This window comes from Cololabis saira, chromosome 8 (assembly GCF_033807715.1).
Source record: "Cololabis saira isolate AMF1-May2022 chromosome 8, fColSai1.1, whole genome shotgun sequence".
Lineage (NCBI taxonomy): Eukaryota > Metazoa > Chordata > Actinopteri > Beloniformes > Belonidae > Cololabis > Cololabis saira.
Genome location: NC_084594.1, coordinates 42064522 through 42087591, shown reverse-complemented (window position 1 = coordinate 42087591; position 23070 = coordinate 42064522). Strand labels below are relative to the sequence as shown.

The following is a 23070-nucleotide window of genomic DNA, read 5'->3' as shown; positions in this document are numbered from 1 at the left end:
GTTTTATTCAGAGGAATAGTTTACATTTTCAGAGTTACTGAAAGTGCATGTTTGAAATAACTGCTGCCAAAGAGGCTTTGACAAGTTATTCATTCAGTGTGTTAACTTTTTGCCACCCGCACTCTGTCTTTAATGGTTGTGCTCAATGAAAACCCAATAAGTTATAATTGTGCGCTTTATCAGCTTAAGTATATTATGTTTCTATGTTATTGTGACTTGGAATCAGAATTGGATCATATCTTATATGCCAAAGAAAGAGAAAAAAAACGACAAATTCCAAAGGGTTCACATACTTTTTCTTGGCACTATAGGTAAGAACATGTTTATCATGTAGACGAGCTGCGCGTCTGAGTGAGTGAGCGCAGGGTGGGGGTGAGACATGTCTCTTACAGATGTGAGTAAACGGCTGCGTCTCCGAGAGCAAGTGTCTAATTGGTGGAATCAAACTATTGAGTTAGTCTGGAGTGTATTGAAGCTAATTTAATGAGCTGAGCTGAAGGAGAGCTGATCGGGCGAGCAGCTCTGGGAAAACAGGTTTCTGCACTCTCCACCACCACAAAAGGCTGGAGTGTGCCTTCGTGTACATCTCGTGAGTGTGTACAGTCTGGTGAACTTTTGCTCACGCTCTGTGTCTCTGTCTCCATTTGTTGGGGTTGCCGTGGTGATGAGGGGTGTCTTAGTTTGGCTGCCCATAATTTCCTGAGAGCCAGTGTGGATGTGACATGTCCTTTTCAGCCAAGGCATTGTTTGGACGCTGATTTACGTACATCTGTTGCACTTTACCACCACCTCCCCTGCATCCCCTGCTGGGGGTGGCAAACACTGAAAGGATGAATACATCCTACATCCGATAAAGCTGTAGAATGGAGTTTTGGAGAACACGTTTGATTGAAAGGCTGGAACAATCTTGCAAGAAATGCTTGATTGTGTTTTTACCTGTGGTGCCTTTCCCCCCAGCACCCAGCGCAGCATCTTTTGCTTTTTGCTTTCTCTCTTTATTTGAAAAAACCCCAGACTCTCCCACATCTGCCCATCCCTCTCCCCTCCCAGTAGGCGTTCCTACAACACAGCAGAGTCCAATCGCCAGCCAATCCTTATCCCCATCCCTTCGTGGTCAGCCTGTTGTGTTCACATGTTCCGTTATTCCTTTTTGCTTTTTTTTCTGCTCCCCCTCACTGAGCCACTTGAGCCCAGAACAGATGGAAAGATTGTAGTGGGGGAGAAAGTGCAGTAGAGACAAAGAGAAGGAAGTGGAGGAAGCCATGCAGAGAGTGAAACAGCCCAGCAACGATGCTTGATGCGTTCTATCACTAACCACCAGAAATTATTTCCTACACTTTGACTGATCCTCAGAGGGACCGAGGATTCGGACAGAACTGCCTTGAGGAGGAGACGACAACTCACTGTCCCAGCTGAAGGGCAAAAAAACAAGCCAGGACGTGGAGAAGGAAAAGAAAGAGACAGGGTGAAAGAGAACTCTACAAATGTGAGTTTCTAGCAAAGAGACTGAAGGAGATGCTCAGAGGGACCAGATAGTGAAGAGAAAAGTAAAGCGAGCAACAGGTGTGCCCACAAAGACTCATCAAAAAGACGGGCAACACGCCAGATTTCCCTGTTTAGAAGCGATTGCAAGGAAAGCAGAGTGAAAAAGAGCCAGAGCAGCTAGACAGAGGTCCAGAGCTACAGTGATATGGCCAACTCAGGTCTCCAGTTGTTAGGGTATTTTCTGGCGTTGGGCGGCTGGATTGGCATCATCTCCACCACTGCGCTGCCGCAATGGAAGCAGTCATCCTACGCTGGAGATGCTATTATTACAGCCGTAGGCCTGTATGAGGGGCTGTGGATGAGCTGCGCCTCGCAGAGTACGGGACAGGTGCAGTGCAAGATCTTTGACTCCATGCTCTCGCTTGACAGTGAGTATAAAGTTTGAATTTGACTTGGTTATAGAGGCTCCTGTACTGGTTTTTACTTCCTCCACTCACAATTATTTCCATGTCCTTGACCTCTTAAAGACATTTTCTTTATTCTGTTTAATACATTTTGTTAAATTCCTCTATTTTATATACTCACTATATCCTGTCATTGGCCAAGAAACTTGGTCCAGTTCCTTTTTTGCGACTTTATTATTCTTCACTCTTCGTGATCCTTTTGCACATTGATTTTACAGATTGAAGTTGAGTCAAGAAGAGGCTTCTTCAGTACTTTCACTTGCATTTTGTCTTTACAAATGTTTCCCTGTCTTTCATTTTTGATGTGTTGATAAGGTAACAGTCGACCTTTGGCTCTGCTAGTATATTTTCCAGGTTGAGTGTCTATGGTGTTGTGGTATCAGTCACAGCAGGTATTATAGTTTCCTCTGTTCATGTACCCACACTCCTCATGTGATAAATGCTGTCTGAGGTGTGCACAAGTTCCCAAGCCGTAAATCTAATTTGAAATTAAGTTCTATTCACGTAATGTGTGAGAAGTGGCAGAGGGTGAGGAATGTAATGTTCGGACATGAATTAACTCTGAAAATGAGCGTCCTGTCATCCCCAATTTGTAAGCAGAACCTAGCGACTCATAATTAATGGCACGCAGATTATATGAATCCATCCATCTACTGTCTGCTTCAATCATCCTATTAGTGATTCTAATGAAAAGCTGTGGAGGTGGGAGTGTTCATGGGAGGGGGGGGCCCAGTCTGAAGGCATTTTCACCAAAAACAATTTATTTTCTTTGAGGTTAGGTTTGTTATTGTGGGACTCTCTCCTTAGAATAACAAATGGTGCTCTTTTTGATGTCTTTGTGAGTCATCATTTCAACATATATTCGGTGGCAAGTTGTACGGCAAGGTCTCCACTCTGATCTTCAGTCTCCTTTGGTTCATTGCAGCAATAAGAACAGTGTATTGTCCTTGTGCATGAATAGGGACTGTTACGAGAAGAAAAGGGCAGTGTTGAGCTAAAGACCAGAGATATTCCCAGAATGCGCTCTGTCTTCCCCACACGCACACATTGTTCTATTTGTTCATTTACACACCCAGTGAACACATTGAGATTAGGGACAAAGACCCAAAACACCCATTTGACCATCTTCTCTAAACACCGTTCTGAGTGGTGACCAAGCATTCCTCAGCACGCTCATTCAGGTGTTCTTCTGGATTTTGTTTTTGTGTCTGGACTCTTCATTAAATCTTGATTAAATCCACCACTGACAGTTCTGAAGAGGATCATCTCTCCTGGATGAATTGGCAGTAGGAGAAGCACGTGATGGTAGCTGGAATTGTGCGGCAGACTGTGTGCGCACTTGTGTGTGCGGCCAGGCAAACAAAGTGAAAAGTGCTGCTGGTTTACTGAAGGTTTTTGTCTAAGGAAAAGATGACAGTCAGGATAATGTGGAGGTGAGAAAGTGGAATGTTTTTCTCAAGGGCGTGGATGGTGGTGCTGAAAGGACAGCTCTTTCTATACACACACTTTTAAGCACTGGGTTAAAGACACTTTGACCTTTCAACGACACGTCATTGTAAGGGGCACAGGTTGTGTTTTTTTTCCTCATAAAATGGTAATTCTACACAATTTCATTGACATATAAGATTGTCTTGAATGATAATGTTTGTATATCATTTTCTATAGTTTGGATCAGCTGCTCAGACCAAATCTAATCACTATGTGCAAAGCAGTGATCAATTTGTCATGTATCAAATGAAATGGCAGGTGTTAATTCAGTCAATTGTTATTTATATAGCATCTATTATAATACAAGTTGTCTCTAGGTGCTTTCCAGAGACCCAGAACATGACCCCTGAGCAATTATTACATAAACATTGCAGGTAAAAACACCCCAAGCGGGAGAAAAACCTTAAGCCAAACAGTGGCAAGGAAAGACTCTATTACACTAAATACTTTTTATATACTCTAATGGCCGAAACCAACTAGTTGAGACTCTCTTTTAAGTTATATATGGCTTTTATGCAGACTGTGGGCCTTTTGAATTTATTACAAAGTATTTTTGCAGTCGCAAATTCATTGTTCCTACATGGCCGAAAGTGCATGTGGGACTGAGTTATGTTTGCTGTTGTTATGGACAGTCAGATGAATTCTTTGTATGTTTTGGATAATATGGAGTTCCATATCATTTAGGGGTAAAACAGAAAAGACTAGGCGACATATAGAACTTGTTTGGTCTATTCATTGTAGGTCAATGTAATACATTTTAATACATATAACCCATGATTTTATTTCTTGGTTCAATAATAACTAAATGACAGACATATACACTGAAATGTGCCAGTCAAAAGAAAAATAGGGGTTGTGTGACGTTTGTTGGTCCTTAAAGAGACACCTACCAGCACCTGATGAAGTTCTTTCATCAAAGAAATATCTGTTTGTTGCATTTCTTTGACAGGTTCTTCTTAACCCTTAAAGATCATTATCTTACCACCCTGCACACAGGGAAGCTACGTTAATGTGAATTTGTTAACTGAAATTTAAACTTGGTTAAATTAAATACAATATTTGATTGGAGTTTGAGTTTAAATGGGGTGGGAAAAGAGCCAGCGGGGTTAAATGCAGTGCAGTATTAGTAATTCAGTGAATGGGAAATTACATTCAGAGCAGTCACAAGTGACCTCACAATGGGATCTTACAGTGGCTTCACATAACATACAAACACACAGCACTGAAGGCTTGTGGCTGGCAGTGCCAGTCCTGGCACCAGAGAGAAAGAAAGGGCCTGGCGGGTGAGCCAGCCTACTGCCACCTCCCTCCTTACTTTCCTTCCTCCCTCTGCTCTTTCTTCAAACTCAAAGGGCTCCACTGCCCTAATGGTTCATCACAGGCTGAAAGCAAACAAAGCGGTGTCATTTAGTTGAGACCCCCCACGTGAACTCTAAAGAACTAAAAGGTGGATACTCAGACAGGATAAAAACAAAACTCTAACATCTCACTCCAGAAGACCATTCAGATACTCCATCAAAAGGAGCCTTAAATCAAACTTCAAAGCTGGTTCATTCTCTTCCTGCCATCATAAATCCCTTCAGATCTACTTCTGAAGAGCTGAACCGTGGCTGATGGTGTATTTCTGTCACAGTGACAAATGGTGACTTTGTCTATTTGCCCGTAAAGTTACTCAACAAGTCTTTTTGATACGGGTGTCCACTCCCGCTCTGTTCAGGTGAGGGGTCGGGGTTCACCCGGGGACAGGTCACCGGTTCAGCACAGGGCCCCACAGAGCCACACAACCATGCACGGTCACATTCCTACACAATCTGGAATCAAAAAACACTGTAACATACAGGACTGTCTCAGAAAATTAGATATTGTGATAAAGTTCTTTATTTTCTGTAATGCAATTAAAAAAACAAAAATGTCATACATTCTGGATTCATTATAAATCAACTGAAATATTGCAACCCTTTTATTATTTTAATATTGCTGATTATGGTAAACCATAATATAGTTTAAGATTAAGATTCCCAGAATATTCTAATTTTTTGAGATAGGATATTTGAGTTTTCTTAAGCTGTAAACCATGATCAGCAATATTAAAATAATAAAAGGCTTGCAATATTTCAGTTGATTTGTAATGAATCCAGAATGTATGACATTTTTGCATTACAGAAAATAAAGGACTTTATCACAATATTCTAATTTTCTGAGACAGTCCTGTAGATGTTTTTGGACCGTAACAGGATAGATCAAACCAGCAGTGTTTTATCTGTGAGGGGACTGTGGTGCCCAGTCCACTACTTTTTAACCACGCGTTATTTCAGTTGTGTTTAATTCCATTATGAATTATCTACACTGCTTACTCTTATTTAGGGGATCTGCGGGAGTCTATCCCTGGTGAAATGAGGGGTAGGGGATCACCAGTCCATCACTTACAGGGCCACATACAGACCAAAAACCACTCCTGGGCAGAAATCCCCTCCCATACATTTTTGGAAATGCTCGTTTATCCAGAGAAAATCCACAGAAGCACGAGGAGAAACATGCAAACGCCACACAGAGAGAGCCCTGCAGGGATTCAAACCAGCAACTTTCTTGCTGTGAGGCAAAAGTGTTAATCACCAAGCAGTTCAATTCCATTTCATTCAGTTTAGTTCAATTTGGAAAGTTCATTCTGGCACGAGGAAACTGTCTTCATTGGCTTTGCTTGTTTTAAAGCCTGTGCAGAGCAATGAAAGTGAAGTAGACGTTATCTTTTTCTGAAGCTTTGAGTTTGCTGTAAGTAAGCTTTCCTTCTTTTTAATTAGTTTTTTGTTCAGATAAATATCTTTGTATTTAAGTAATCTGATAATAAGCTATCGACTATGACAAACACTGCCTTGCTTTCTTTAATTTATCTGAATATTTGTCAGCTTTGTCTGATATAATTGGATTTCATCCGGCCATGGTAACTGAATCCACTCGGCACTTTGTCCGGACATTATGCCCCTCGTACTGCCCTGACGCTGTGAACGGCAGCAGTAGAACCCTGTAATGCTCGATTGCTGTGGAGACGGCCCCTTGAAAACAATCTTGCTTTGTAACAAAGCCACACTAATTCCACTGTGTGAAACATGTAAACCAGGACCTCCTACAGTCACTGAACCAGAGAGTTTCATCTGTGTCTGTTCCGCCTACAGTTATCGCATGTATACCGACATTGTCTACTTGCACATATGTGTGTGTTTGTGTGCGATTATGAGTAAATATGTTCCTCCTACGAAGTTATGTGTGAGTTGAGGCCTTTGTGGTCAATGCATTAGATTTTTGAGTAAGAAAAACCACAGCAAAATGAAGTGAAGAGTAGGAGGTTCATTTTAAGTCCCAAATATTGGCCTATAAAGTGGAATGACCCGGTTTCTGGAAACTGGGCGAGGGTCTGACTCCTTCTAATGAGTTCCCTTGAATGTATGTGGTCTCCCACCTCAAATGTATCACAACTGTATCATCATTCCTTTGTAATTATGTTTTTAAGTGATGGTTTGAAAACAATTTTGTCTCATCTTCTCACCACCTTCCTCCCTCTCTTTTCCTTTTTTTCATATCTCCTCATATCATTCACCGTCCCCTGATCTTCCCCCGGGACCTCTGCCTCCTCCTTTCATCTTTATCTAGTCCACATCCAGACATGCCGCGCTCTCATGGTGGTGTCAGTACTGCTGGGCTTTATTGGCATCATTGTCAGTGTCGTGGGCATGAAGTGCACCAAGGTGGGCGATAACAACCCATCCACCAAGACCCGCATCGCCGTGACGGGAGGGACTCTCTTCCTGCTCGCAGGTTGGGTTTCTGCTCAGCAGGAATTGTTGTCTTTTTCCTTTGTCTTTTTTTTTCATATTTGTACAGATTGCATAAAAATGTACATGTACTATCTCCCATTATCAGTGCATTTAGCAGGAGTGGTCTGGCATTCTTCTAGCCTCAAATATAATCCTGCCGGGAAATTAGAGTCCTTCCTGTAAACAGGAAGTGGTCGTTTTAACCTCCAACCGCAGAAATAAACCATCATCTCAGAGAAGATGATGATCTAAACGAGGACTCCGCACCAACTCATTTGTGTAGCGTTATAGCTAAAAAGAATAAAAGTCGGCTTAATGAAAGTGTTTTTAAATGTTTTTTTTTGCTTCCGTAGGTCTCTGCACACTGGTGTCTGTGTCCTGGTATGCCACACAAGTTTCCTATCAGTTCTTCAACCCAAATACACCTCCCAACGCCAGGTATGCCGTCCTTCTGGTGCCACACTCGCTACAGTTTAATAGTTGCCCTCTAGCAAGGCATTAACTCAATTACTGCACCGTAACAAAGCTGCGTCCTCTACTCCAGTAGGTCACTGTGCCTGTTACATTTTAAAGAACAGTTTTCTTTAATATAAGGTAGTTGGATCATTCTAATGTTAATAAGAACAAATGTATATTTTATTCTATACCTAGCACTCTTTTTTATATTAATAACACTAAAACAGTAGTATAACTTTAATTATTATAAGCAATAATTAGCAGGCTCAGAAAACAAAACTATATATAACTATATAGTTATAACTATATATATATATAACTATATATATATATATACTGCATATATATATATATATATATATATATATAAATATTGTGATAAAGTCCTTTATTTTCTGTAATGCAATTAAAAAAACAAAAATGTCATACATTCTGGATTCATTACAAATCAACTGAAATATAAATATAACATTTTAAGATTAAGATTCCCAGAATATTCAAATTTTTTGAGATAGGATATTTGAGTTTTCTTAAGCTGTAAGCCATGATCAGCAATATTAAAATAATAAAAGTCTTGCAATATTTCAGTTGATTTGTAATGAATCCAGAATGCATGACATTTTTGTTTTTGTAATTGCATTACAGAAAATCACAATATTCTAATTTTCTGAGACAGTCCTGTATATACAATTAATGCAAAAAGAGGCAAAATAGAAAAACTACACAAAAGTAAGATGCCTGTCATCCCTTTTTGTAGCTTCAACCCAATTTCACAGCTTTAACCCGGTACCATTGTACACTATTTGACAGCATTTTAATTGAAAAAGTCCATTCTTTCAGCCAAGCATATGAAGCTGGAGCCAGGCACATATCAACATGCCACATGGTGCCACCCGCCGGCAACAGAACTGCTCGGCATTTCTAAAGCAAGCAATATCAACAGACGCAGATCTGATAATGTGAGACAGACGTGCGAGATTAAAGCTCTGCCGTTGTTGGCACTGAAGATGAATCCTTAGAATCTTCTCAGCTGAAAATGTAACAAACAAACGTCCGACCAGTTGCAGCAGATCTGAAGAAGCCTCTGACAGAAGACGCTCTGTTGTTGAATCACCGTATTGTTAAGATTCTCTTATCTATTTTATTTTATGAAGCATGCTGCTAGTCACAATCAGCTCAAAGTCAGAATCTGTGCACAATTCTTGGGCACCTTACATCTAACTGTTTTATCAAAATTTAAAACCCTCCAGCAGATGAAGTCCCCCGGTTTCTTTTAATCAAATAAATGGATATGTGGTAATTTATAATCAAGTAATACTGTTGTTCTAATACTTTTTTCCCCTCAGCTGTATGTTTCATACATCTATGTGTTAGGAGTTACTTCTCACATTTACTTCAAATTGAAATAAGCAAACGTCAACTAAGCATTAAATCCAAATAACGTGAATTTTATTAATAATAACAGTTGTCAGTCATTCAAAAAAACACAATTTTTTTTAAACCTCAGTGGCTATAAGTTCAAAGCACAAGCTTTGGCCCAGCTTAAAATGTAATAAATCATTATCAAGTATTGATTGTTGCACTAAATAAAAAGGTCTTTCACAGTTGTTCACAAACAGGCCGTATGTATAACTGTGCAAATGATCTAGCTGTGCACCATCCGTGTAAAACTACACGCCTCAGACAAGTAAGACGACGAGCTGAGAATAACGTGGATGCTTGTTTGATGAGAGACTACGTGGAGTTTCGCTGATGTGTAAAGCTGCGTCCGAAATCCCATACTTCAACCCTAATGAGTATGCAAAAACACTATGTGAGATATTTTAGTGCGTCCGAAACATTAGTACGTACTCAATAGTATGCTCTATCCATACTCATTCTGGAGAAATGTATTAGTGTGGATTGATGGACACTAGCTAAGCAGAAACTTCCCACAATGCAATGCAGCGGTGTTTGGTTGCTAAGTGCTGTGCAGATATGTATATGTCATAAGTATGATATTAAGTATAATAATATTATTATATAATATTAATATTATAATATTGGTATATAATAATATTATATAACGTCATCTTGTTTGGGCCAGAATAAACAGGAAAGAGCGGAGCGGTGCTGCTACTGCTGCTGTTACAGGAGTTGTTACCATGGTAACAACTCCCCCTCCCAACGGCAGGAAGTGCCGTGTGGCTCTGAGTAGTACGTCCCAATTAATGCATACTACTGATATTTACTCAAAAGTGTGCCGAACTTAAGTATACTTTTTGAGTATATACTGTTTAGTATGGTATTTCGGACGCACCGTATGTCTTTACAGCTCCACATTGAACAGCATTAAACGTGTAAAAGAACTGCCAGTGATGAATATGCATGCAAAATGAAACCTTTAAATGGCCTCAAAACGTCAGACTGTAAACCCATTTCAAACTTTTCTAACTTATCAGAATCAGAATCAGAAAAGTTTATTGCCACACAAGGAATTTGTTGTGGTGATTGGTGCAATACAATATAAATATAAAAGCAAATATATAAGAGGTAAAATGTATAAACAGAAATGTACAATATGAGGTTTGTAAAGTGCCGGATATGAGTCTGTACAAAAGTTATTTAGGATGTGCGTTAATGTAACGCATAAGGTCAGGATTGGAATCTTAACGTTAATGTAACGTAGAGTGGGATGGGGGGCAGTCTGTGGTAAACGGGGGAGAGGGGGGACCGGGGACCGGGGCCTTGTTGATGAGGACAGCTGCAGTCGGGAAAAAACTGTTTTTGTGACTGTTTTATCTCCTGCTCAGGTATGAGTTTGGCTCCGCCTTGTTCGTGGGATGGGCGGCGGCCAGTCTGACGGTCCTGGGCGGCGCCTTGCTGTGCTGCTCCTGCTCCAAAGATGACATGCGAGGACAGCAGTATTACCGCCAGTCCCAGCCCTCCACAGCCAGGGAGTACGTGTAAACCCCAACCCCCCCCACCCCTCCAGCAGTCATCCAAACAGAGAGCAGAGGACACGCTGGACACCGCCCCTTCGTTTTCCCTCAAACGACGCAGCTAAAACAAAACAAAAAGACTGTCATGCAGTCATATAGCACTCACAAGCAGACCGTATACTTTACAGTAATGCACACAATCCCATTATTTATGAGAAGCATTGATTTTTGTGACTCAGAGAGTTGCAGACCTAAAGTGTTTGATGTCAGTCATGTAGGTTGTGGATGGAAATTTCTCACCGGCCTAATGGTCACTCACTATTTAATAAAAGGAACAAGAACCAAAACACAACAGTAGATATTGTGGTTATGGAGCTAAAGACACCAGCGCTGTGAAACTTCCAGCATGTCCTATGCTTCCTGGTTGGAGTTGTTTTGTCTCCACATTGCTTTGTGCATTTACACTCCACCGATGCAGTTTAGTTGTGTAAAAGTAAAGGTCTAAACTACTACTCTAAAACTGGGAATAAATATGTCCTCAGTTCTTTTTTTTTTTTTTACCTCACCAGTAGGGCTGGGCGATTTTGGACAAAAATAAAATCCTGATTTTTTTCTCTGAAAACCCGATTTTCGATTTCGATTTCAATTTTTTTGGTAAAACTACTAGAGACAATGGAATAAATTGTTTCAAATATTTTATCTTTATTTTGAAAGAAAAATAGCAAACAAATTTCCCTATTGGGAATGAAGTGCAAATGAAAGATACTGTAAATCCTCCTTGAGTTTAGTAAAGTGACAACATTTATAATTTTCTTGACCAAACAAAGATGACTAGACGAGCTCTGTCTGTAATGCAGCCAGCTGCAAAAAAGGAAAATCAATTTTCCGATTTTCCTTTTTTTAACATCGTCTTGATGAATAAATCCGATTTAGATTTAAAATCGATTAATCGCACAGCCCTACTCACCAGTTACATTATTTAAACTTTAGTTAGCAGAATTCAGCTTCAGTGTTCTCCTCACAGGGATGACTGTGATGAAGCTTTAAACAAACAACACAGCCTCAGACAAACCACTTTGTAATAGTTGAGTAATATCCTCCTTTCTATAAGGAGACATTTTTTCACTTCACCTGAGCAAAATCACTTGACGACGAGAGCTGCATATGGAAACACAATCTGAGCTGCAGCAGTGGAGGTGAATCGTTACACGAGAGCATCTGCTTGGCATTTAATGAGCGTGTGTGTTGATGATCATCACTTTGCTGTTACACTTAGAAAGAGAGGGAAGCTTCTCACTGACACATACAATCACACTCCATTTACTAACATCACCAGTCCCGACGGAGACGCTGCCTGCACTCGGTCGCATGTGTAACCAAACAGATGTCTAAGATTTTAGGTGTGTTGCAAACGTTTGACAAAAGCAGCAATAGTCTTAACGGGGAAATAAGATGCACTGTAAAGTTTTCTTGCACAGGATTTTCTTACACGGGACCATAAGCTTGTGTGAATATTTAATACAGCTGTAAATAATAATATTAATAATAATAATAACAATAGAAAAAGCATCTATAACTTCACCGTGGTAGATTTCTGCTTGGTTGATTGCATTTTTGTACTAATAGGAAACGAAAACTTCTGCCTACTTCACTCAGGCAAAAATGTGGAATGACCAGCACGTCGGAGCAGTAAAGCTCCACTGCAGAGCCAAATTGGCTCTTGAGTTTCAACTTGATGCTCTCTCTCTCTCTCTCCCTCTCTCTTTGCATTCATTTGAGTTTCTTAAAGACCTGGCCCATCATTGTGAAAGACAATAAACCCATTAACTTTTCTCAGACTAGAGCCCGACCGCCCCATTTCTCATTCCTTCAGTCTCTCTTCTCGGACGACACTTGTTGGTGGAGTGCTCTTTTATTCGCAGCCTGGAGGAACTTGGAGGCCTATAGGAAAATTCCTTGAACCATTGAAATGAAGGAGGTTGTGAAGCTACATGGGTCTATCGGTCAAATCTGGGTTTTTGAATAGGGACTTGTTCAACAAAAAGAGCTTTGTGTAAAAGTACATAAAAAAACAACATAAAACGGTATATTTGAAGTAATAGCTTCACATTTTTTATAAAAAAACCTAATGTTATTAACTTTCTAGCTGAAATTTAGCTGACAAGCGCAATGGCATTCTTGCACCAGTCCATGACCTCCATAAAAAAAAAATGGTTAGCAGATGAAAACAGCTGTTTGGTTGATCTCCAGAAATCGACCAAACATTCAATTTCAGCATGCTATTCAATATAGTGTCACTCTCAACAGCTAATCTTTGTACAAAGCAGGAAAGGATCAATTTTTCCATTTATAAAATCTGGGTTTTGAATAGGGACTTGTTCAACAAAAAGAGCTTTGTGTAAAAGTACATAAAAAAACAACATAAAACGGTATATTTGAAGTAATAGCGTCACATTTTTTATAAAAAAACCTAATATTTTTAACTTTCTAGCTGAAATTTAGCTGACAAGTGCGATGGCATTCTTGCAGCAGTCCATGACCTCCATAAAAAAAAATTGTTAGCAGGAAAGGATCAATTTTTCCGTTTATAAAATCTGGGTTTTGAATAGGGACTTGTTCAACAAAAAGAGCTTTGTGTAAAAGTACATAAAAAAAACAACATAAAATGGTATATTTGAAGTAATAGCTTCACATTTTTTATAAAAAAAACCTAATGTTTTTAACTTTGTAGCTGAAATTTAGCTGACAAGCGTGATGGCATTCTTGCACCAGTCCATGACCTCCATAAAAAAAAATCGTTAGCAGATGAAAACAGCTGTTTGGTTGATCTCCAGAAATCGACCAAACATTTAATTTCAGCATGCTATTCAATATAGTGTCACTCTCAACATTTAATCTTTGTACAAAGCAGGAAAGGATCAATTTTTCCATTTATAAAGTGTTTTTTTTGTATGTTTTCCTCTGTTGGTCAGTTGATCAGGACAGGTTTCTAGAGCTTGTCATCTTTAACGCGTAGACTCAGCCAGCTGACATGTAGCGCCGCCTCCCACACTTCTCACTGACTTCCATCCCTTTGTGATAACATCTCCAACCTCCACCGGCTTCGTAACCCTGGGAGTCTTAGATCTGGCCTTTATGTGTCGCCTTCTTCCCCTCTGCTCTTCTCACCCTGTTCTCTCTGATTGTCTTCTTCTCTCCTCTAATTTAGGGCAGACTTGTTGAGTGAAACTAGTTTCCCTGACTGATCAGCCCCCGCCTTTTTATCGAGGACTGTGCAACTGTCCAACCACTGAACCCCCTCCCCGCCCCTTCTTTTTTTCCCCCTGTTTTTACCTCTTTGACCCCAAATTTGGACCATGTAGTCGACGATTCAGTTTCTCTCATTACTACGTGTGAACCTTATCAATTTCAATGGAAACCGAGATGTACTGTCTTCATTTCCCCAACGGTCTGAGCCTTTTCTGTAAATATGGAAACTTAAGAGATTGATCAGACTTTTTTCTTACAAAAAAAGAGGCGTTAGCCTACGATTTTACCTCCCGTACCTCCTGTTCTTCTCTCATTGGCTGCAAGTTAACAGTGAAATTGACACATATGGGTTTCTTGTGCTGATTTACAGTTTGACTTATATCACTTATTTCACTTATATCCTATGACCTCTGGGTGTTGTAAATGTATGTTTTGGTTTATTTTGTTTGCTGTGACTGAAACATGTCTTTTTTTCCCTTTTGAATTGCAGACCAAATGTTAAAAGTACCCCACCAGAGAAAAGGGAGCAGTACTTGTAGTTTGGGAGAATCTTCTGGCCTTGCCATGGTTTAGATTCTGTCAACAGGCAAAACCCTCTCACTGAGGAATTCAAAACAGACAAGAATTAATTTCCTAAATGCTTGAAAGGTCCTTTCAAGCAGTTGCAGCAACATAAATTTGAGATTTCTTTTTTTTTTTTTTTTGGATGTTCCAAGAAAATGTTTGGGGAGGTTTTCTGAATTTCATGTTTGATGTGGGGGTTAAGAGAGACGACATCCTTGTCTGTATTGTTGACTTTGGGAGAGACAGTTATTCAGGGTATGTTTTCTATAACATTTTAAAATGCCTGGGTGTATATACCATCTATTTCTTTTTTTATTTACTACAAATATACTGTCTTACTACAGTGCCTTATAACATGTCTGTGCACATGTAAGTATGTTTGACGTCATCCCCGTCTGGGGGATATGTGTTCACAGCTCCCTGCCAGCAGTTCCTGTATTTTCTATGGTTGGATTTCTGAAAATGAATGTGACGCTACTCTAGGGTACCACTTACGATAAAACACATATACACACACAGATTGTCAATGTGCCAATGTTTTTAGGAAACAGTGAGTCTGTTTCCGCGTAGCCTGGACTGAGGATATACCAGTTACATTCATGACGTTTAAGTGCCAATACGATGTACCGTTAGTGTGCAGTCTTCTAAACTAAGGAATACTAGTGTGCTGAAATGCCTTTCTGATGCCTGCATTTATTTACCATGCCATTCTTTGTCTAATATTTACCTCCTCCATGATGTGTATTATCTTATTCACCGTATACCCTTGTCTGTTTCATTTAGAATGAAGTAAACAGTGACATAAAATTCAGTTTGGCTATGACTCTGTGGTTTGTCAGTTGTTTTCTAAGTTCTCACCCTTGCTCCACTTTCTCCACGTCTTACGTCTCTCCATCTCAGTCCTTCTCCCTCTCTCTTTTTTTTTTGCACCCTGTTGTTCAATAATTGCAGATGTGGAATTCCACTTCTGCTCCACTGGACTGTGGTAAAATTCTCAGGGGCTGAATCACTAGTTGAACTTATTCCCTTGGTGTTACAACTTACAACCAGGCTTTAATTCCTTTTTTTATTTAGTTTTTATTTTATGGAGTTTGAATTGACACACATTAAAGTATGGTAATGCTGGTGGATAATTAAAAGTGAGCGGCACTGAACTTCTGTTTCTGCAAACTAAAGATGAGCATTATCTCAACATTTCAGAGTCCCTGGGATTATCTCTCTGCTTTAAGGTCTTTACAGCGATGCAACAGCAGCAGCAACAACATTTGCAGGGAGTAAATGTTCTTGTGTCATATATAATTGCTTGTCTTACACATAAGAATGGCAATTCGAATGGTTACAGGTCAGCTTTGGACACCACAGTTTACATTTCATGTAACACAATATATGTATTTATAGTAGATTACATTCATTTTCCGTTGCTGGGCTTTACTTTACTTTACTTTACTTTGGGCTTGAACATTATTTGATAAGGGTTTTAGAAAAAATGTTACACCCTAAAATATGTAGAACTATGCCCTGTGTATTACACTTAATACCCATTAGAGACTGCTCTTTGTCCAGGTGGGCTCAAAGTGAGAAAAAGTTATTTCAGTTAATACATTTTGAGATAATGCTTCTGCTCAGCATTTATTTGGGATAGTGAACTGAGTAAAGATGAAAACTCTGAGTATAGTTGATGATGGTGTTACTCAAGGAAATTAGGAATGTGACACGGCCACCTTCCATCCCTCCACAATATAACATTAGAAGTTGGCCTTGCCAATAAACAAAGGCCAAATGATCCGCTTTTTGTTGATACTGACCCTCACAGCAGTTGTGTGTGATGTTTAGTGTCTACATTGAGAAAGAGGGAGTGTTTAGCTGGACAATAACAGCAGCGTGTTAGTGGAAAAACGGATCAAATCTGGTTGGATTGTCAATGTCGGGCCAGGCTTTATTGTGCTGATGCCTCATAGTCACAAGCAATACGCTAGTGCAGGGGTCGGCAACCCAAAATGTTGAAAGAGCCACATGGGACCAAAAACGCAAAAAACAAATGTGTCTGGAGCCGCAAAAAATGAAAAGTCTTTTATAAGCCTTAGAATGAAAGGAACACATGCTGCATGTTTCTATATTAGTTAGAACTGGGGGAAGGTTTTTTTATTTCATTATGCACTTCGAGAAAAAAGTCGAAATGTCAAGGAAAAAGTCGAAATGTTGAGAAAAAAGTTGAAATGTCGAGATTAATGTTGAAGTACAATCTCGAGAAAAAAGTTGAAATGTTGAGAAAAAAGTTGAAATGTCGAGGAAATAGTCAAAATTTCGTGAAAAAAGTGGAAATGTTGAGAAAAAAGTTGAAATGTCGAGATTAAAAAGGAAGAAAAAAAGGAAAAAAGGGAAGAAAAGAAGAAAAAAAGGAAAAAAAGAAAAAAAAAAGGGAAAAAAAGGTCAAACATTTTTGAAAAAGCTCCAGGAGCCACTAGGGCGGCTCTAGAGTCGCATGCGGCAGGAGAAAAAATATTTTTTTATTGTGCACTTCGAGAAAGAAGTCGAAATGTCGAGAAAAAATCGAAATTTCGCCTTTTTTCACGAAATTTCGACTTTATTCTTGAAATTGTATTTCAACATTATTCTCGACATTTCGACTTTTTTCTCGACATTTCGCCTTTTTTCTCGGCATTTCGACTTTTTTCTCAGCATTCCGACTTTTTTCTCGACATTTCGACTTTATTCACAAAATTTTGACTTTTTTCTCAACATTTCGACTTTTTTCTCAACATTTCGACTTTTTTCTCGCAATTGTACAACATTAATCTCGACATTTCGCCTTTTTTCTCGAAATGCATAATGAAAAAAAAATCTTCCTCCTCTAAAATATTATTTTAATTTTTCTCCTGCCTGGCCCTAATACTCTTCCGTATTAATATGTGTGCAGACAAGGTTAAAAAAAAAAAAAAAGATGAACTGTATCTTTGTTCCATTTCGACCAAACCAAGTTACCAACATTTCATCGAGTTTTAATGAAGTTGTCAACTTGTACATGGGTAGTTAAGCAATATTTTGTTTATATTATTGCAAAGTGTTCTCGACATGATAACTAAATAATCAAAAATCCCACCTGGGAAGATAAAAGTCAACGTGGTGCCACTGAGTAGAAAGATGGTCACATGATTAAAAGATCTGGATCCAGTACTAAAGATTCCTGCTTATATCAAGCTTGTGAAACTCAAGAAAAGGTCTCGTTTTAGTCTGCATGTGTGAACAAAGTGTTACACGGGAGTCACTGCTGGGAAGGGTCCAGCCCTTTTGGAGAGGAACATGTGAATATTGCATACAGATAGTGAATTTGAGGAGCTGGAAACCAAGGACCTGAGATGTATGTGGATGGTGGAAATGGTTTCCTATCAATGCAGAACATGCCACCCCCTGAAAAATGCATATCAACCAGGTTAACACAGTTACCCTAAAGCTTCAAGCTGCGCAGTAAAAAAAAACAGGACAGCAGTTGTGGGAGCAGAGTATGGACGTGAAATCTCACATATGCTTGACATTAATGGATGAACATACATTACCTACGACTTTTTTACTTTCTGTGCCATTCACGTTATTTACGTCTGTCATGCAAAGAAATGTATTTCATTCAGGGACGTTTAGTGCAACTCTCTGTACAGACAGAGGCATTAAAAGTAGAGCAGAGCTCAAAATAAACGGGTCAATATTTGCGTCTTGCATTTTCCCACCAAGTTCAAGCTCAAGCTGTATTATTGATATATAACCACAGACATATTTCTTCATCTATTAATTAAATAACTGAAGCTGTTGATAGACAGAATAGAGGTTATTTACATCATAGAGTAGATCATTTACGCCAGCAGCGGAAACCAAATAATTATAGTGAACACAGGAATGTGTTTTCCCTCTTTCAGCGGTGAAGATGATGTCTCACATATGCATTTAATTGGGACTGTCACATTGTGGTTATTTAGGAATGTGAAAATGGACACTGACTTTTTTGTTGCCAAACTGCAAACAGTGGCACAAGAACAAAGACTTTAATAATGAGTATGGCCGATCGTACTCCGGAAGATGTCCAAAACTGAGGTCAGAGAGATGAAAATGCTTCCCAACATTAACCAGTGAGCTCCAACTGCAAGATTATTCAAAGCATCTGCAACAGTGAGCTAGTTCAGGATTTATTATTTTGAAATGTTGAAACATTAATTTCCAGGAATTGGTGTTGTAGGACCCAAATGGAGGGGACCTCCAGGAGCCAAAAGTTGCAAACCAACGTCTTTTATTCAACAAAAATGTCTGCTGTAGAGGAAGACAGAAAGTAACAACAATAACAAAAACTTCCACTGCCAAAATACAGGAAACACATAAACTGGAACAAAAAGCCTGGGAGGTAAACGGACAAGATAGGGGCAAAAGAAAGACAAGATGATATATACACTCTGGGGCTGACAAAACACAGGTGCAACCATCAAGGAAGATTGGGCATGGGATGCAAAAAAAAAAAAAAACTAACTTGCACAAGGAAATAGATTTTCAAAATAAAACAGGAAGTTAACTAAACCTGAAACACAACAGAAACCCTCGAACCCGACTTCAATGACATGATTAAAGGCATAAAGAAATTGTGTTTGGTATATTTTACTGCCGTGATCAGTGACACAAAGAAAGAAAGAAAGAAAGAAAGAAAGAAAGAAAGAAAGAAAGAAAGAAAGAAAGAAAGAAAGAAAGAAAGAAAGAAAGAAAGAAAGAAAGAAAGAATCGAATCAAATCGGATCAAATCTTCATCATCGATTCTGAATCTTAAGAATCGGAATCAAATACATTCTTGACATTTGAATGGATCCCCAGGCCTGGTTTTCATCCAACTGAATATTGGGGAACTGGTTCCTAGACCCATCATGTGGCAAAGGAAGTTCTAGAAGCATGACATAGTATAAACTTGACATTCAAAACTATAACGTTTATGGTATAAACCACACAGACATTTCAGGCTGGATCTGATCACTTCTGTGTTTGAGAAAGAGAGAGAGAGAGAGAGAGAGAGAGAGAGAGAGAGAGAGAGAGAGAGAGAGAGAGAGAGAGAGAGAGAGAGAGAGAGATAGAGAGAGATAGAGAGAGAGAGAGAGGTGGGCTGCAGTACCAGGTTCGCACCGATAGAGGGAGCCAGAGACCAGCAGAGCTCTGATCTTGAGCTTCAGGAATCAGTTCAGACTGGGTGCCATGATGAGGATGATGAAGGGTCACCGTTACATTTTTGTGTTACTGCATGCATTAGTGTTTATGTGGATGCATAAAAAAGCCTTGTTGTAAAACAGTACAAGCTGTGCTGTAAATGCAGTATGTAGCATCAGGCCATTACACTTCACTAACTTACGGTAAATGAATAAGTAAATGGATCAAGGGATGGATAAATAAAAACTTGGAGGCGTTCATGCGGATTGTACTGAAAAATAAATCTTTTTCAGAACAATCTTTTCAGTTTGCATTAGCAAATAAGTATTTGTTCTTAAATTGCCTGCCTGGGTAAATAAAGGTTAAATAAGAAATAAAATCTTCAAATCCACTGATGACAATACAAAAGTACGGAAATCTGCAGAAACGTTTCGACTGCAATAATTGAAATACCAACCACAGGAAAGTCTGTTGCAGTTGTATCCAATTTCCCCCATAAAAACAAGGGTAGTTTAGTTTTTGACATAACATTTTGGTCTGGAAAGTGGTCCCATTCTGGGCTTGTTAAACCGCCGGGGGAACGCTCAGTCATGTTTTGTTTGTTTGAAAGGTCCTCAATCGTCTCCCACAGCAGGTTCTGGCAGAACTGGGATGGAGAAGAGAGGAGCGTAACAGATCAGTTTATACCCGATTTAACATATAGTTTCACTCAGGATCAGCGTTACGTGACAACAGCTGTTATGAACTGTTTCTGGCAACTTGATCTATTTGAAGAAGACAGTGATGCACCTGCGAGACGGAGAACCGATACAGGTGAACATTTCATACGCTGGTCTATATTACCAGAAGACAGGGGGTTTGCTGTGATGCCATGTGCGTATAGATTGCCCTGTCAGGCGTCAGAACAAACACTCTTCTGGTGAGACAAAAAAATAAATCACAATCCCATGTTTTTTTTACGAATGCCAATGCGCAGCAGGGCCGAGATGTCGGGTCCAGCTGAGATGAAGGAGAATACAACACTCTCATGGGCCAGGCCAGATATCAGCACCACTCAAGGTGACAAAACTTGCTTATAATTTTGAAAAGATCCATGTCTGTAGATGATATTTTGGTATGATAACCTTCCTGAGTGGCAGCTGGATCATAGTTATCAGCTCATGAAGTTCAGAAAATTACATTTTAAATGGTGGTGCATATCCTGGTTTAGACTCATGTACAGGATATCTGTCAATGTTTCACTATATTGTCTTTGGTATCATTTTAAGCATTCATTCAAGCTAAGATGTGAATCATTCTGACCAACATAGAGGTCACTGCTGCTCTTTAAACTATAAACAACACACATTTTTACACAATTTTCGCCTAAATGATATAGTATTTTTTATCCCTGTGTCATCTAGGAACAACAGAGACACAAAATACAAAAATTGGAATACTCACAGGACCATAAGGATTCAGGAAATGTATCACATCTTAGCTTGAATGAATGCTTAAAAGGTCCCCTTTAAAATGATACCAATCACAATATAGTGAAACATTAACAGATTTCCTGTACATGAGTCTAAACCAGGATATGCAGCAGCACCTAAAGTGTAATTTTCTGAAGGGGTGGTAACTTCATGAGCTGATAACTATGATCCAGCTGCCACTCAGGAAGGTTATCATACCAAAATATCATCTACAGACATAGATATTTTCAAAAACTATAAGCAAGTTTGGTCACCTTGAGTGGTGCTGACAAGTGAAATTTTGGGCTCTGGCCCCTGGACTATCAGGCCGACGTGAACGACACAAAACAGGGTTCAGTAAAGGATGAGTTTTATTCATCTTGTAAACGTTGGTCTGGACCCAATAAAATCCGTCTTAGTATTGATTTTTAATCTCCACTATTGGAAATGTTTTTTTAGTAACTAATGACTGAAAGACTTCTGCTGTCTGTAATTAGAGTGCGGTTTGATCAGTTAAACATCTTATTAGGTCGTGTGCATTTTTACATTTTTCCCGTGCAACTGGGGCAGCTGAATACCTGAAACTTTGCCTTTAGGATTAGACATTTTTGAAATTAAAAAGGTAAGGAGGGAAATCAGAATCCCCCGTACCCAGCAGGTTATTCATTCAGGGTGCTGAAGCATGACAAGCTGAGGTCCCCACCAGTCAGCTGATCTTTAGGTGCTCGCTCTACCAGATGAAAGGCTTTGAAACTGCAAATGGGAACATAGGATATTTGCAACTCAAGACATCTTTCTTACGTGCTCCTTGTCTCGCGTGACGTCTACATAGATGAGGGCTGAGAGTTTTTTCATTAGAGCAGCCTGAATATTTTCACGCTCTGCTCAGACCAGAGTAAACCGTGACAGCAGACTTGTGAAGATCTGGCAGAAAAACATTAACAGTTTGATCAAATCATCAAAATCAGCCCTTACCAAAAAACTAATTTGCTTGTGATGAATAAAAGCGTCAGATTTTATTTTCAGTGATTGCCAACCACTGAAGAAACCATAGAAATCACACACAGCTGATCCCTGACACCTGGGCATTCAGACCCCGTATGACATTCACAATGATGCGAAACTGCTGCGTTAAAAGTGTAAGATTTGATGTTTTTGTTCAAATCAAACTTGAATAAATTACAAAATTGCATCTATTGCTGTTTATACATTCTATACATTGTCTCTATACATTTACACACGTCGACTACCACGGACAGCAAGAATGCCGTCATCAAACCCAATAAATGTTGACCCGGAAATTGTCACGGCCATTTTGAATTTGCAGCACTTTAAAAAAGAAAAGTGACAAAAAGAATGTATTTAAAAACAGCATCCAAGAGCGGCAGATGGGGAAGGGTTTGCTCTACTGTGAAAGTTCATAGTTCAACAATTAATAAGTTAACATGTTCAGTATAGTAGCTGGTTGTAGTAAAGTTAAGTTTAAATGCATACTTAGAGGTATATCACAAAATCTTTTTCATCAAAAAGCCTAAAGCGACAGTAGAGGCCAGTTAGCAGCGCTGAGCTTAGCGTAAAGACTGCACGAGAGGGCAGAATGATCTTTGTGGTGATGTGGTGGTAATGAACCCTGCCATGGAAAAAAGGGGTGCGTCTTCAAACAAAGGTTCAGCCTCAAAGTGGATTTGTTAATTTCGCTGGACAACTTTAAAGAGGGAGAAAGAAAGTAGAAAAAGCACAGCTTCATAGCGTGTAATTGTGTGTGTGTGTGTGTGTGTGTGTGTGTGTGTGTGACTTTGCCCCCGGTCATTTCCAAGTTAAGTGGTAAAGACTTGTGTCAACTGGGTTTGGCAAATGGCTGAAATGAAAAATCTAAACACATTAACCACACATGACCTTTATAAATATACAATGAATTTCCACTTTGCTCTCCTTTCTGTTTATGCTTTTTGAAGTTTTGCACCTTTTCATCTCAACATTGCAGAAAAGAAAAATAGCTGAAAAATAGTTTGAG

General features: G+C 39.3%; 1 protein-coding gene across 2 annotated transcripts; it reads left to right on the top strand.

Moving 5' to 3' along the window:
- The first annotated feature begins 1106 nt into the window (after positions 1-1106).
- cldn19 (claudin 19) lies at positions 1107-15247 on the top strand. Of its 2 annotated transcripts, none has more exons than XM_061728017.1 (5): positions 1107-1913; positions 7083-7247; positions 7600-7684; positions 10495-10641; positions 13832-15247. In XM_061728017.1, exons 1-5 carry the CDS (start codon positions 1691-1693, stop codon positions 13866-13868), a joined length of 657 nt encoding a protein of 218 aa, XP_061584001.1. In that variant the 5' UTR covers positions 1107-1690; the 3' UTR covers positions 13869-15247. The 2 variants fall into 2 exon arrangements, with proteins under 2 accessions (XP_061584001.1, XP_061584000.1); XM_061728016.1 differs by having other exon boundaries at positions 1109-1913; positions 14363-15247.
- Positions 15248-23070: the final 7823 nt, after the last annotated feature.